Source organism: Mugil cephalus, chromosome 4 (assembly GCF_022458985.1).
Source record: "Mugil cephalus isolate CIBA_MC_2020 chromosome 4, CIBA_Mcephalus_1.1, whole genome shotgun sequence".
NCBI classification, from domain to species: Eukaryota; Metazoa; Chordata; class Actinopteri; order Mugiliformes; family Mugilidae; genus Mugil; species Mugil cephalus.
Genome location: NC_061773.1, coordinates 13,247,849 through 13,263,862, shown reverse-complemented (window position 1 = coordinate 13,263,862; position 16,014 = coordinate 13,247,849). Strand labels below are relative to the sequence as shown.

Sequence of the window (16,014 nt, the reverse complement as noted above, 5' to 3'; positions counted from 1 at the left end):
GCTGATCCGGTGTCTCGTCCACAACATTTCCTTGCACCTTTAACCCTGTGTAAGTCCTGCTAATGACGAATAAACCTGAATCTGAAAACATTTCATTTATTGGTTAAGAGATGTTACAACTTGTTATTGGACAAAGCTGTGGAAGGTGTGTGTTCTGCAACTACTTTCTTCAAGTGTACACAATATGTAGGAAAAGAGTTCTGGATACATTTTACAGTTTTGTTGATCGTACTGAATATGACCTTAGAAACACACCATCATTATATGGTTGATTTTTGAAAGCTTGTGAGGTAGATTCTGTTAAACTGCACATTTAAAATTCAAACGTTTCCAAATTCATTCTATTTAAACCCTAAGGATTTACATTTAGCAACAGACAAATCACAATTAAGATATCAGTTTTACAGTGATTTCTCTAACACCATTTGTTTTCTAAACCAGTGCATCAGGGGTGATTAATTATTTTGTGATGTTTTTACATACTTGGTTGACGAAACAGATTTCATCATTTAATTATCATGACAATAGAAAGTGTCTTCCAGCGGTCCTATTATCAAAAGAGAGAATTAGACAATTAAAAAAACAACAACAATGTATGAAACAGCTAAATGTAGAACTGGTAAAAACATGATGAAGTGTGTGGGAAAGGTCAGCAGAGAAGTCGGGTAAGCGTGAGAAGGGCTGCCATGCTTGAAAGGACTGGGTGTACGCTGGATGCCCCGCTGCGTGCCCTACAGTGGTTCTTGTTCTGGCCGATACAGGCTGCGTAGGCCATTACGTGGGGAATGTAGTTCTGCTCATGGACCCCGTGTAGCAAATGAGCCAGGGGACCTTTGGCGAACACAGCCACATCCTCTCCTCCATGAGTCTCCGCCTTCAGAGGTACAGCTGACTGGGCCAGATAGTTGTTTTCCTCTGAAAGGAAGCGACACAGAAGAAAAAGTGTAAAGGCATCCACCTTATGAGCATTTACTGTATGCCAGGATAATCAACTAACAGCAGCAGCTTTCTTCTTTGTCTTTATAGAATTAGAGGTGATTTTGGTTTTAACTTATCTAAACACTTGACCCAGAAACTTTTACTTACGGTAATTGATAGTGGAGACATTCTCTCTTGCACCGTTGACAATTTTGTAACCTGGTCCATTTCCATATAAAATGGAGGTGAATGGCTTCTGATCAATATCACTCAACATGGGAGCCAGACCTGTGGATGCAGACAGAGAATTAGGTTTTATTATTACAACCAAACCAGACTGTATGGAGTATCCATGACATCCTGCGTACCAAAAATTGTGTTTCCTCTGGGTGTGTAGCCTCCGAAGTTGAACATGTGAGAGTGGTCAGCAGTCACGATGGTCAGTGTATCATGGACGCTGGTCATGAGATCTGCTCTACCGATGGCCCGGTCCATCTCCACAGCTTCATGCAGAGCTTGCTTGGCCTTGCCCTCATGGTGTCCGTGGTCAATTCGTCCTCCTGGAAGAGGTGTGAACATTTCCAACATTTTAGTTGTTACTACACTCCTAAGGCTGGGATATCCTCGTACACACACAAAACACACAAGACTGCAGACTTTATCTTAGCTGTCTGAACTAACACAAGTAATTATCAGACCCAAAAGTCTTAGACTTAGACTTAGACAGACTTTAATGATCCGTGAGGGAAATTACTTTGTTACCATAGCTTTGCTGCATATAAAACACTCATAAAAACCACAAGAAAGATAAATAAAATGAGATTAACTTAAAGTAAAATAAAAATAAGCAGTGTAATCAAAACAAATTACTGAATTAGCATTTTGAAAATATACAAAAGTAGTTGGCAAAACAGTGTCCTAGGTGATGCGTTGTGATGTTTGGCCAGTTGCATAGCAACAGTGGTGTGGCTGTGTCATCATTGTGTTTCTTGACAATGGTGATTCCTTACCAGCTAAGGGAAGGATGTAAACAGCAATGGAGTTTACAGAATATACAGATACATGTTGCTTTCAGACTGCAAAAGCTGAGGGACGTTTCATTGTGTGGTGCATTGTTAGGAAAGTGCATTTTTTCCAATGCCCCATCATATTTGAAAAGATCGAGTAGTTCAGTGAGATTTCACTGTAGATCTGGGGAGACGGTGTTTCCATGGAAACACAATATAAAAGTCTGGTGGCTTATCCGTCTTTCAACCATAGTAAAGTATAGACAAGTCATCTAGCTGCTACAGGGTCCACGTGACCACGACATGAGCAGGTTCAAGTGGTGTCCCAAACCAATGGACTGTAGCTCCCCTACATCTGCTAGCATTGCAAAAAATAAATAAAGCATAGACTAAAAAAAACACATATTTGTGTAAAAGAACAAAGTGGTTTGAAGAATGTTTTACTGCTACACATTGCTGTATGCAGCACATTATTGGCTAACCTCCGACTATTTATGTTTTCAGGGAGAAAGGTTTACAGCAACTGTGACTGTGACCTGACGCTACATTAACGACAAAGCTAACACAGAAGATTCTCTGACAAAATGTTTATTTTTAAGGTCAATAATAATACGAATGCAACGCCTCGTGTCACTCGGGACGCAAAGCCCAAGAGATCCAGGGTAAAGTCCTGTGTTGGACCCATTCTTCAGCCATGACCTGATCCTCACTCTAAGGGCATTCTGACAAAAACGTCCTGCAGACATATGTCACAATACACAATATCTTCTGTTTGTCTGCATCAATTTTGATCTCCTCTTCTTCAGCTTTACATGTGGCAGAGAGTACAACAGTGGAGTACTCTTTTTAGCCATAACTATAAGATTGTGTCAGTTGTTTCATCTCTCTTTCAGAAAGCAAACCTGTGATTTCCCAGTAACTATTCCCTTAATACATCTAATGATAATATGAAGCAGTTTCAGACAGAAAAGACATCAAAACACCACAAACAAAATGCTATGCCTGATCAGTCGTGATGCGCAAATCGTATACGCTAATGACTATAATCGGCCTAACAACGACGGGGTCTATCCATGCCTAAAGAGACGTTCAGGGTCTAAATCTGTAATCTCTGTAAATCTGTAAATCTCTGATAAAAACTATGACCCAATACCTTAATTCTCCCATGAAAATGGTTCTGTATTTTAAATGGCATGAAAACCACACGTTTCAAACTGTAAAACGACAAAACCACAGCAACAACAGCAGCGCTGACAGATCATCTTTTCAATTTTTTTTTTCCATTGTAAGAATCAAATGAGCAAATAAGCATCTAACGAATCAATACACCAGTGTGATACCACATCTTTGTGAAACCGACAGCAGAACAAGTAACAGCTTTGCAGTATTACCACAGTAAGGGCTGTAATCTCACCCTCAACAAGGAGGTAAAATCCATTGGGGTTCCTCTTGAGGATCTTGATGGCCACTTCCACCATCTCTGTCAGTGAAGGGTCAGTCTCACTGTTCCTCTCCAAGTTGTATGTCATATCACCGGGTTCAAAGAGACCTGTAAAAAATGATTAAAGGAGAGAGAGAGAATATTACAAATAGGAAAAATGTAAATGTAAATGCAAACACAAGGCTTTTCATTTACACTTCAATATTTACACTGAAACTCACCGAGTAAATAATCCACGTTGTTAGGGTTCAGGGACAAGAGCTGGTTCTTGTTCCATACATAGTAGCCATTCTGAGAGAGAGAGAGAGAGAGAGAGAGAAAGAAAGAAAGAAAGAAAGAAAGAAAGAACAGCACCCCTTTAATTTTCAAAACATGAAAATGTCACTTGGTAGGAGAGGAAGCGAGAAAACAAAATAAGCGAAAAGGAAGAAGAAGAAAAACATACTTTAGCCTTCATTCTGTCAGTCCATTCCTCTATCAAGTTTCTTCCGTCCTTCCGTGTGCCGCTGTGCTTTGATATATTAGGATATTCTACGTCTGAGTGGTTTTTGGGGATCATGTACTTCCTTCCTCCACCCATAATCACCTGAAACGCCACAAAACCCGAATTAATCACGAGCATATCCTGTATGAATCAGAGCAGCATTCAAAGACAAAACATCTTTTGGGCATGGACAAATCAATGGATTTGTGTAAAGGAACAAAAGGGTTTGGAGAACGTTTTACTGGAACACATTACTGTATGTAGCACATTATTGGCTCGCCTCCGGCTATTGTTGGCTGGTTGCACTCATAGCTGTAGCTATGCCATGGGAAATCATGTACACAAGCTCCTTCAAATGGCCACTATTCAGCATCAGCTGTAAGTCATGAGATCATCTAGAAGCCACCAAGGCTAGCCACCAGGCAAATTAGTGTAAGAAATACAAAGGTGGAATGAAAGGATGAGGCTGTTGGGAAAGACTGTTCCCTAAAATTGTGGAAAAACCTCACAGCTTTTAAGCAGCAGGGATCGCTTAAAGGCTCTTTTAGAGTACTGTGGGACATAGATGCCGTAACTTATGCACATAACCAGCGCTGGTGTGAACCATTTATACTTGTGCACTTGTCACTCTGGCTTGCTCTGTACCAACGCCACCCAAATGCTAGTCGGCACTGTGTCTTTTTTGTCAGTCCGGTTAATTTCTGTTTCTACTTCCTGCTTCATTTTCCACTTCATACTTCACTTTCAACAACGGCACCCAAAACCCAAAACAAAAACGTTTGCCTTCCGAACCTGCCCAGTTACCCTTTCCTCCATGTGCTCCATCCTTACTGATCCAAAACAATCAAATTGAAAATTGTGGAGATGGAGAAGCAGCTGGGAATACTAAAGCCAAAACACGCTGCTACCAAGCGGACTAATCACGATCCTTTCTGTCTTGTATGGTTACATTTCTGGGTACAGTGCTAGGGTCTGCTTAGTGTTTGTGTTGTCGCTGTATTGACGCAGAAGTCTAAGCCGCCTATAAGAGGCATGCTGACATGCTGCTGTGAGGATATACTTAGACGCAGCAGTACTTTGAATTAGAAGCCATCGTAAACACAATGACAGGGTTGACATGCTGATCGTGCTGTAGGTCTAATCTTTGCCATGTTTACAGTCTAAGCTTAGCTTTTGGGAAGAGCTCCACTATCAGGACAGGCAACCGTTAACCCACAATGAAGGCACTACAGTGCATCAACAACACTTCAAGACCACCTGTAGGACCCCTTCTGTCTACCCTAGTTTTGAGTAGGGGGCTATGCTTGTTAGCATTTTACATTAGCATTAAAACAAATGCATTTTTGTCTTTGTATTACAGACCAAACAACATTGAACAATCTTGTCCAATCCTTACAACACTTCTGGTGGTCCCAGTGAGCTGAATTTTTCCTTCTTAACATGACCCATAACCACTCTAAGAGAATCCTTCTATCTGGGTAAAATAAGCCTTCTGGCCAGCAAAGAACTGTAAGCAATCAACATTTACATTGTGCCCAGTGAGAGAAATATCCACTTGGGTCACACCAAGCAGCGAGATTAATGGAGATGGGGAAGCTAGAGGAGGTCTAAGAAATAAGACTGCCAGAATCCATATATTATAATTTGGGACATGACCAAAACATATGCAGCAACGTTGCGGGAGCTTGTTTGCATCAATCACATGTAGGGTCAATATCTGTCAGTTTGTCTTTGGTCCAATGGAGGCGGTACGCAACAACACAACAAAACATGTGGATGTTACTGGACATATACCACCCACCCACCCACACCAGATCGGGAACACCCACCCCATAGCTATGACACTCACAGCAGTTTTAGAGGCACAAGGGCAACCTACATAATATTAGGTAGATGGTCATAATGCTATATCTCTCCCATTGAGATATCTGACTATATGATAAACCAATGTGAACCTCATGTCAGTGCTAGCCAAAGTCCTTCGTGTTGATTCTGTTTGGATCATCACGTGCCTATCCATCTAGTAGATGTTGAGATATTTTGCTAATCTATATGCCTCAAAGTTATTTGTTAAAACAAAAAAAATCAACATGAACTGAATCGATGCGTTTAAAAAGAAAAGCCGCCAACTTTTGACTCACATCAATGTCGGGAATGTTTTCCATGAGTTGTCTGGCGATGTCCTTGCAGCCGGCCTGCAACGCTTCAGTTGGCATCTCGTTGTCGGAGTACCAGTCTCTGTCCACACAATGAGCGTAAGAAGCACTGGGAGTCGCATGGTTGACACGAGTCGTAGTCACTATTCCCACAGACTTCCCTGCAGTGTGCACACAGAAGTGGCTGTCTGAATTAGTGTTTGGTCGGGACGGGTTCAGACTCTGATGAGTGACGACTTTTTTAGCATGAAATTCCCTCTTCCTGTTCCTTGTGTCTCTGCTGAGGCACATAAATTTGTCAGAAAAAATAACTGAGACCGCTGCGTTAAAACAGAGTGAACAACAGAGTGTTGCAACACTAAACATCTGTTTTTCACCATAAAAATAAAATCAGTTGTAAGGATGTGAAGAAATGAATAGGTATTTGCTCTTTTGCGGTTGTTTTTGTGCAGGAGGTCAGCCACTGACTGCAGTGATCCCTGAGGAATGATTGGATTTCCTATTATCTCTGACCCCTGAACCCCCACGCACACATCCTGACCCTCACCCATCCTGAACTTATCTGCGCCACTTCCCTCTGAAAATCCATGGCACACATTCCTTTTACATCTGTCTCCACTTCTGTGATGCCTTTTGTTGGCTTGTCCTTAAAGTGCTGGCTTTCAGCACAATGCCACAATGTGCCCTGAAAGCGTGAAAGAACCCAATCAGATGTCCTTCGCATGGGATAATTACCAAAGATATTCATCTTTGTAGCTTTTGATCCAGACTGTTTTGTGTGAGATGTGTTGCAATTTAGTTTCCTGGCTCTATGGATACTAGATTCCACTTTTAAGCGAACTGAAGCCACTCGTAACCCCAAGTGAAGCTGCTTTTAAACTAATTATATAAAATAATAAATAAATAGAGGGAGCACAGAATGCCACCACCCAGATAAAAAAGGCTGGTGTGAATAAATAACTCTTTGCCAAATACATTTCACTTACAGTTTGTTCTAAGGGTAACTTTGGTCCACAGGAGGCACAGCTAAATACAGAAATGCACGGACCCAATGAAAGAAAAGTGTATTCAGAGCGTCACTTTCAAGAACACTTCAAAGTCATTGCTCTGAGCGATCGAGTCGTCACTTGGGTGACTATTCCCGCTGCACAGTAACATCACCTACAGACATAGCTTCGTCTGCTCGGACATAAATTGCATTAAAATTCATGAAATTGCAATTCTGCATCCCCTGCGGACAAGATACTGTGAGAATGGTTAAGTTCATTTAATGTCACTGTACCTGCATCCTTAGCCCACTTGAGGATGGAGGTGACCTCGTTGCCCTTTGTGGTGTTACACTGGGAGCGGACAGCGGCTGCACTCACGCCCACCGTGCCCTCGTTGGCCTTAACCCCGCAGAGGTAAGCCGTGGCCGTGCCCGCGCTGTCTGGCACCTGAGCGTTAGTGTTGTACGTCTGCACGGACACAAGCCGATGAGGAGCGGTCAGATTTGTTCGTAGTCATTCTGATAAGCTTGTGATGGGCACGGCTAGACGGTTAAGTTGTTTATGAAATAACAGCATGTGGGTGCAGCGGTGAGTTTGAGAAGTCAGTGGCAGCTCAGGCCGACAGGCAGAAGAAGAGGTTGAGAAAGAGAAATTGGAGACAGGAAAGAAAAAACAGAAATCTTGATTCAATTTAGAGAAACACGCCTGTAACATGCCTGTCTAATGCTTCTGTGTTTCCTCAAAGATCTTCAAGTGCCAAGCACTGATGTTTCAGGCTAAATAACTCGACAATTGCTAGACTTCAGTTCTTCCCACAACGACAATATGGTTTTACAGTTTTTACAGATTTAAAGGACATGTCTGCCATTATTCTAACTGTCAACAGATCCCATTAAAGGAGCTCAGATGACTTTACGTTGGTCATAAATATATAGTTTTAATAAAATCTATTACTTTATTGTAGGATGTGATATTGGGGGACTATTTTAAGTAATAGATTAATACACATTTGCCAACATTATCCAGCTTCTTGTATGTAACCCAGCATCAGGATGTAGAACCGTATGGAGGTGTTTCTGATTTTGGTGGGGGTTTTTTTAAAGTTTTTTTTTTTTTTTTTTAATCCCTGCCAGTGTGTGATGACCAAATCACACTGGTGTGATGAAACCATGGACTGTATAAACACAGACTTTGGAGTCTGCACAGTACAGTCTGAGAGTGGTGCCACAGTATCGATGACGGGACCACATTTCCTCCAGACTTACATGAGTTTCTTTTAATTAATAACTCCGCGGGGCGGTGTTTAGCGTGGTGTGTGGAGCGCCCCATGTGCTGAGGCTACAGTCCTCGCTGCAGGCGCACCTGGTTCGAGTCCCGCACCACGGGCTCTTCCAGCATGCCCCCACCCCTCCCTGTTTCCTGTCATATCTACACTTTGCTGTCCATTAAAGGCTTAAAAAGCCCTATATATATATATTTTTTTTTTTTTTTTTTTAAAAATAAGACACTCTGCTCTACCTCCACAAGTTACAAGGACATTATGGATTATACACTGACACTTTATGGAACGGTTGGCATGGTAACTGGTACTCACCATTATGTGACATCGTGTTCCTATAGAGGAAAATAATTAAAACAAAACATATCCACAAAACATGCATAGAGATTATATTGACTACTTAAAATGACAGGAAGCGTCCTTGCAAAAAAAATGTATTTAATGTGTTTTTGTGATGTAGTTCAGCCCAAGTCAATCAGGGGCAAAGTGTGCTCTACTTGCTATGGCTTCACTTTTGAGGATCTGTTCCGCCGTCCTTATTTATACTGTCTATGGTCCAAATTGATACAACAGAGAATAAATGTGCAGCTAGATGGGCCTACAATCGGTCAGAGGCGTTTTAATGTGGACACGTTGAACTCCTCCTCACTCAGATGATGTGTATGAAACGACCTGATTGGCCAAGCAGGTCGCTGCTTATGCGTAGCATCTGGCTTTTGACGGGGTATTGTGTCATTTTGGTTGCAGCTTTTGGCTTTGGCAATTAGTCATGTTCAAATGACTAAGACAAGATTTTAGGTCTCCTGACCCTGTGTCCTCTGCGTAATCCGAAGAGACATGTTTGTCACTGGGATTATGACATTATGTAATTTTTATTTCGTTTTTATGATTCACTGTATGGTGTATCACATTTCTTTTTCAGAACAATCATTTTTTTTCTTTTTTTGAGCTGTAACATAACACACAGCCGGTATCATGTGACCCAGCCATCCCCAGCCCCATCAAGATCAATACATTGTGCCATATGATATGAGAGTTAGACCTTGGCCAATGATACAAAGGGGAACTTGTCCATCTCCAGCTGCGTCTCTTCCCCGCTGTCTCCTTGCAACTGACCCCTCAGTATGCGAGCAGCCGTCACCGTGGGAACGCCCATGCCTGTACACCAGAAGCAGACTGACTTTTAGGATTGGTTTTCCCTCAGCGGGGACTCATCAAACATTAACGATTTTCCTTCACTGTTTCTTTGTCCTGGGCTCACAACGCACGAACATGATTTGCTTCCACTGACATTTTAGAACAGGATAGCTGCTGTTAGGTAAAACATTTTCTCAGATACACGTTACTGCGGAGCTGATGCCAACCAAAGCAGGTACACACAGGCCATGAAGACGGATGACTGGTTCGTAATCAATCTGTAACCTGGGGGGATAATTTAACTCTTCCCACACTGAACCTAAACATTCTTGCATTGTACGCGGGAGGGAAGGCTAATTATTTTCTAACTTGCCTTGGACTGTGAAGTAGATGCTGGTTGCATTTGGTGTCTTTGAACACTTCCCTGCACGTTTGAGGCTCAACACAGGAAATGCTTTATTGCTCCATAAACCTGTAAAGTTCCTGGTGTAAAGCAGACAATATTTGGCGAACCTGTCCTACCTAGAAAACCTTTTCCTTGGTTTTTCGCTGCCGCGCCAACTTTCTTATTGCGATTTTAAGATCTCACTTGTTAGTCTGTAACTGCGCCAATGTGATTGTGAATGCACCACGGTGCAAGAATGCCATGCTGCGCCTGTAGTCCAAACAGAGAGAGAGGAGAGGCCCGGCGTAGGATAAAAGTTTTTGTGCGACCACTGAGCGACCCAGCACAAACAGAAGCCCAGTGACGTGGCGGCAGCACGGGTGTTTTGTTTGCAGCTATTCATTCAGATCTCATTCATCTTCCACCACCTATCACCTCGTTCGGGCTCCAATAAAACGGCTTGTGATTAATCTATGAATGTGGTCGCGGTTCTAATAAGTGAGGAGCTTAATGAAAATCATAATTTCACAACGTCTTGCCGCGAATTAAAATGCCTTACCGTCTCCAAGGAAGAGGATAAGGTTCTTTGCTATGTTTTTGTTGAGGTCTTGAATCTTCAGAGCGTTCTCCAGGGTCTGCTGTGCCCAATTGTTCCAGAACCTGGGATCTTTCTCTTTTTCTGAGCGTGGGAACAAACAAGTCTGGTTAGACGTGAAAAGTTACAGCGATCAGCAACTAGGGCCTGTCTGAAATAACGTGCAGTGTAATGAATGTGGACGAAGTGAAACCGCGTTCAGCGATTACAGATCACGCATTGAGACCAAGTCTAGTTTTACACAAAAAAAAAAGTTCATGTGAGGATACTCAGCTCTGCGAGGTGTTTCCACCGTTTCGGGAGAAAACTAAGAGAGATGTTACATTTGGAATTCACATCATACGCGTTATAAGTTGTGTTACGAAATGTGGCGACTCCACCTGGTCACGCTGTAAGTACACAAGCATCTCCTTCGTGGCAACAGGATGCTCCGTGTTCGAAAAGTTATTTAAACTATGAATTCCTGTTATTTTCTGGGATGCTGGAAAACTGGATGCAAAATAGAATGTCTTTGTAAATAAAGGGCTCCTAAAAAAACTTGGAAATCTTCAGCGTCCGTGCTGCTCACTTCCCGTCTCTCTGTAAACGTCACATGAAGTTTTGGGCTTCGTCGCAGCACAGTCACTTACCCGGGAACGGCAGCTTCCCCAAGCTCCCCGAGATCAGACCGGAGCAAATGACAAGCAGGGCCGCCGTCCTCATGCTGCTGCTGTCCGTGTGCGGCTGACGCATTGCCTGAGGTAACATGCCACTGTGAGACGCTGAGGGAGGCTTCCGGTGGCAGGGTCACAGCTGCAAAAGAGTGAACAGCGTTGGCAATTAACTAAGTGTCACGTGGAACACGCCGAGTCTGTGATGATTTCACTAAGCAAACGTGCTCCTGGCAAATAACACATGAGTGTTGAGGTGAGCCACGTAGGCCTGAGGAGCAAAAGTGGTTCCTGCTTAATGTGCCGCTTGGCGCTTAATTTTTCACATTGCACAGTCTGTAAATTAAAAGCTCTTCTCATAAGCTAATATTTGAGGTCATATCAAATGGAATATGTTCCGAGAACATCTTAGATATCCTTCTTTACATATCCCGGAATCATATGATTCGTTCTCGTGGTCACCGTGTGTGGTGTTTTCTTGCTGAAAAGCAGCACGACCAAATGTCTCTAGGAAGGAGACGCTTCCTCGCATGCTTTCCAAATAAAGACACAGGCACAATGAAGCTGCAGGGGGACGCACAAACATCAAGTACAACCATCAAAGTTGTTTTTTTTTTCATACAAGGTGTTCATGGTGTTGTATTAACTTGTACTAACTTGTGCTGACTCTTCTAATGTGAGGCCTACGGATGAAAATGAGCCCTGAGCTAAATCCGGCACATTTACGTGACATCGTGTATTTGACTGATTATTCAGTTGACTGATTAACGTGCACTGTCCTCGTCAAATGAACAATAAAAGAAAAAGGCTGAATGAAAGACGCGTCTTTGATTTGTTGAACTCTCCCGTTGAAAGTGGACTCCAGCTCACAAACACTTTGCAGGAGAAACAAAAGAGGAGCTGGGTAAGGTTGAGCTTGAGGCCTTGCTGTGACTATAAGTACTCACAACGGGGGCCCTCATGGGTTGCCTGGTCAGTCAGGCTTTCATCTATAATTATCCACACCCTCCTCCTTTCCTCCCCGCGCTTATAGCCAAGGTCATTTTAATGGGATTGAGCTTCGTAGCACTCCAAGGTTTAAGAGCCATAACAAAGCCGATTAACACTAAATGATTGACTGGACACGTCCACCTACGAAAAATGAAGAAAACCGCTACTGATGGCGTCGATCGCAAATGTCTTTTTATCTGCGCAGGTGGCATGTAACGCCTCTGGTGTGGGTCCGGGGCAGCATTGCGTGTCAACATCTGCGATACCGTGCTTTGAGAATTATCACTATTGCATCAGACCAGATGTGTTTCCTATCAAGCCCCCTGTTGTACAATATATACGAACTCATTCTTTCATTTAAGTAACAGTTGATAAAGGTTCTGGGAATAACCTCGCTAGCACCTCCCTAAGCTTGCCTAGACAGGAAAACATGCCAATCTGGTTTCCTGAGAAAGAGGCAAGACTGAATCATACTCATAATATTGATAATAATAATTAAAAACAAAACAAAAAACAGCACCAACCAGGGGCGATGTTAATGTACACTCATCCGCCACAACATTAAAACCACTGGAGGAGACGTAAATAACACTGACCGTCTTGTGACAGTTCAGTGTTCTGCTGGGAAACCTTTGGACCTGGCATTTGGATGTTACCTAGACATGTAGCACCCACCTAGACCAGACCAGGCACTCCCACCCCATAGCCGCTCCATGATGTTAGTAGCAGCCCCTCCCAACAGGATGCAGCCTGACACGCACACAAAAAAAAGTTCAGGAACAACTGAAAAAACAAACAAAAAACACGAAAAGCAGTGCCAAGGTGTTGACCTGGCCTCCACTTTCACTGGATCCCAATTCTGTTGCCATGTCTGTTCTCTGATGAGTCACAACTGTTTTGGAGGCACAAGGGAGACCTGCACATTACTAAGATGACGGTCATACCGTTATACCTGATCATTGTAAGTTGCTATAATAAAAGGGTGCCACGTTAATGCCAGGGTGGAATTCCTTTTTACCATTTCTCACACGCATCATGAAAGCTGAGGCCGAACATCTCAGAAGCGGCCAGGTCCGCCCAGAGGAATGGAGGCTGCCAGTCTGCAGGTGAAATAGCAGAGCAGCACCACGACTGCCATCAGCAGGACGCCAGTCAGCGCAGTGGTCAGTATCACATTATATCCGGCTTCGGTCATGGTGTCGCCAAACATTTAGCTGCCCCGGGCAGTCCAAAAGTGGTGTCAGATGGGGTTAACTTTGCCAGAAACAAATAGCTTCTCCTCCTCCCTTAGCTATTTCCTGAGCTGCTGCTGCTGAAGCCTGAGATAGGCAGGTCACACGGTCTGGTAGCAGCTCCAAAGCACGGATTAGGCTTTTAATTACGCTCAGATCATAACAGATAAAGGCTCATGATACGTTGCTGTTGCCTTGTCATCAGACAGACATGATTGCGTTATCTTCCCAGCCTCTACTCCCTGTGTGGACACTTTTTTTTAAGATTCATCTTTCGTCTGTCTCACACTGCCTCACATAACTCCTGCATGCACACAGAATATCTTACATTTCAATTGAATTTAGACTTTAATCATCCAAAAGCTTTTTTTTTCTTTGGTCACAATAGCTGAAAAAAAATTAAATAAATAAAAATAAAAATAAAAAAAAAATCTTGAGAACCACAAGTAAAAATTAAATTAAATCAAATAAAATATAAGTAAAATAAAAATAGTATAAGTAAAAAAGAAATAAATAAAAGAAAACTAAATTAGCATATGAATAAATGTACAAGAAATGGAGATGAAGAATATTTATACACAGGGATGACAGTAAGGTGCAATAGTGTGCAATTAACGTGAATAGCATGCAGTTGTCTGTTGCAGAAAGGCGAAGTGTTGTAAATGGGAGTCACTGCATTTTATTGAAACCCCCACATCTATTAAACGGTTTATAAATCAAGTTACATTCACCTCCTAACGACTAAATCGGGACTTCCAATCACTTTGCAACATAAAACCATGATTTGTATAACAATAAATGAATTAAAATTGTGCTGCAAAAGCCATTTTATGACCAGCACTAAATCCTGGAGAAAATGGCACAGAATAAAGCGGACTAGGCGCAACAGATGACCAAAAAAACTCTTTAAGAAAAATCAGAAGAGGTGATTTAACATCGCTTCACAATAAAAAAAACTAAACGGCAGCAATACAAGGGAATACAACGAGAACAAAACGAACTGATCTCATACATTTCAGCCCATTCCCAGACAGCGAGCCTTCCACAAAATCAACCTCTTATGTGAGGAAAGCAGGGAGGGGGGAAAAAAAGTTCATTGTAGTTTTACTTACTGCAGGTGGTTTTCCCGGAGCAGAAATCAACATCCAAATGTTCGCTCAGTTCATTCAATCCTTCACCTTGAAATGTGTCCTTGTCGCTGCTTTCCCGATCCGTTTTATAAGGCCACACTTGTTCGACTCTGGCTGCCGGGTCTGAGAATAGCGGTCTGTATCCCACGAGGGAGGAAAAACAAAACCCCTTAGAAATAGTGATGGTCTGCCGCTGCACCGGCAATAGACGGAGCGAGAGCTCCGCCTGCCTGACAGAAAGAGTAACCATTAACTGTGGCGCAACGCACATGGACGTGTCCAGTATTCATGCCAAAGTACCCAAGGGTTACACAAATGTTACGTTTTTTTTCAGTCAGATCACTCAGACAGATAAAACGTAACATATGGTCAGGATAATAGATTGTATGCGTAGATTACACTAATTAATCCACAGTTTGTTTATTTATTTATTTATTTTACTTTGTGTTACTGGTCAAAAAACGCTGACTGGGTCACTGATGAAAATACTTGGAAGACATTTCATTTCACAGTATTTGCTACTGAGTGTCTGTGGAGACATGACTGCTCAAAATCACAAGCCAGGTACAATGTGACCCAGACTGTATAATGATGGCTTATCTTGGAAGAAACAGAAGTCATTAGCCCCTCCCATTGTTCCAGGCAGTGTTTTATGGATAAAACAAGACTTCATTGGTCCCCAGTATTTATTTGGTACAATGGCAGGGCAAGACGGTTACAGGATACATACAAAATAGAAATAATATAAATAGTTCCACAGGTACCAACATTGTCCAGCAACCTTAAGGTTAACTGTCCTGAATATGTCTCACAGACGAAAAAAGTTTGGACCTGAGGTTTGGAAATAAGGTTAAATAAAAATGCATGTAATTACCACTTATTGTCATAGGTGTCGCCAAACAGGAGGAAAGTGAGTATTAGAGAATCAAGTATTAAAATTACAGTTCTCCATTTAAACCTCCATTAAAACAGACCTAAGTCAGTGGTGTTACAAAACAATGCAAACAATAATAATAAAAAAAGAAATACATGATCACTGATAAGCACAGTTATATTTATGATAACGCAGCCTTCCATATTAAATTAAACTATAGAATTAAACTATGATTTTCTTCTGAAATGTAATCAGAAACAAGAGAAGAAACTTCTCAACTATAGTCATTTCAGATGGTATTTCAGTGATCAAAAAAGTTATACATTTACTGTTGGAGGTAATAACACTATAGTAATACTATATTTTACTTATTGTAGATTACTATTAAATCTCACTTTCTTCTTATATGTTGCTGTTTTATAGTGTTTATTTATACTATTCAATATTTTGTGTTGCACATGCTTAAATATCCCATATGTTACTGTTCTACCCTCTGTGCAACTGCAACAACGTCATTATGTTATATTACTTTACTTTATTAAATTACTACATAAATTACTCCTCGAATGAAGCACTCTGTGTGAAAGTTAAATAAATAAATTTACTACATTAAATTTGTAAATGGATATATTTTATCCAGTGCTGTTTGCGGTGTCCTCCTTTGGATGTTGCTGTAGGACCTGTTTTCTGAACAGCGAGAACACGAATAAAATTGTCGAGTGAACTGTAACTTTGTAATTATTTTTC

General features: G+C 41.8%; 1 protein-coding gene across 2 annotated transcripts; it reads right to left on the bottom strand.

The window, feature by feature from the left end:
* Positions 1-80: 80 nt before the first annotated feature.
* alpl (alkaline phosphatase, biomineralization associated) lies at positions 81-14,557 on the bottom strand. Of its 2 annotated transcripts, none has more exons than XM_047583800.1 (12): positions 14,376-14,557; positions 11,021-11,183; positions 10,356-10,475; positions 9,317-9,432; positions 7,289-7,463; positions 5,992-6,167; positions 3,812-3,952; positions 3,588-3,657; positions 3,340-3,474; positions 1,287-1,478; positions 1,087-1,206; positions 81-915 (listed from the first exon to the last, which is right to left on the bottom strand). In XM_047583800.1, exons 2-12 carry the CDS (start codon positions 11,136-11,138, stop codon positions 650-652), a joined length of 1,629 nt encoding a protein of 542 aa, XP_047439756.1. In that variant the 5' UTR covers positions 11,139-11,183; positions 14,376-14,557; the 3' UTR covers positions 81-649. The 2 variants fall into 2 exon arrangements, with proteins under 2 accessions (XP_047439756.1, XP_047439757.1); XM_047583801.1 differs by lacking the exon at positions 14,376-14,557 and adding an exon at positions 13,050-13,386.
* Positions 14,558-16,014: the final 1,457 nt, after the last annotated feature.

Excerpts from the sequence above, each read along its gene's own strand:
- alpl (XM_047583800.1), bottom strand. The coding sequence starts at position 11,138 with ATGTTACCTCAGGCAATGCGTCAGCCGCACACGGACAGCAGCAGCATG. Across the intron at positions 9,433-10,355 it reads TATCCTCTTCCTTGGAGACG|GCATGGGCGTTCCCACGGTG; the intron begins GTAAGGCATTTT and ends TCTGGTGTACAG. Across the intron at positions 1,207-1,286 it reads CAGAGGAAACACAATTTTTG|GTCTGGCTCCCATGTTGAGT; the intron begins GTACGCAGGATG and ends CTGCATCCACAG.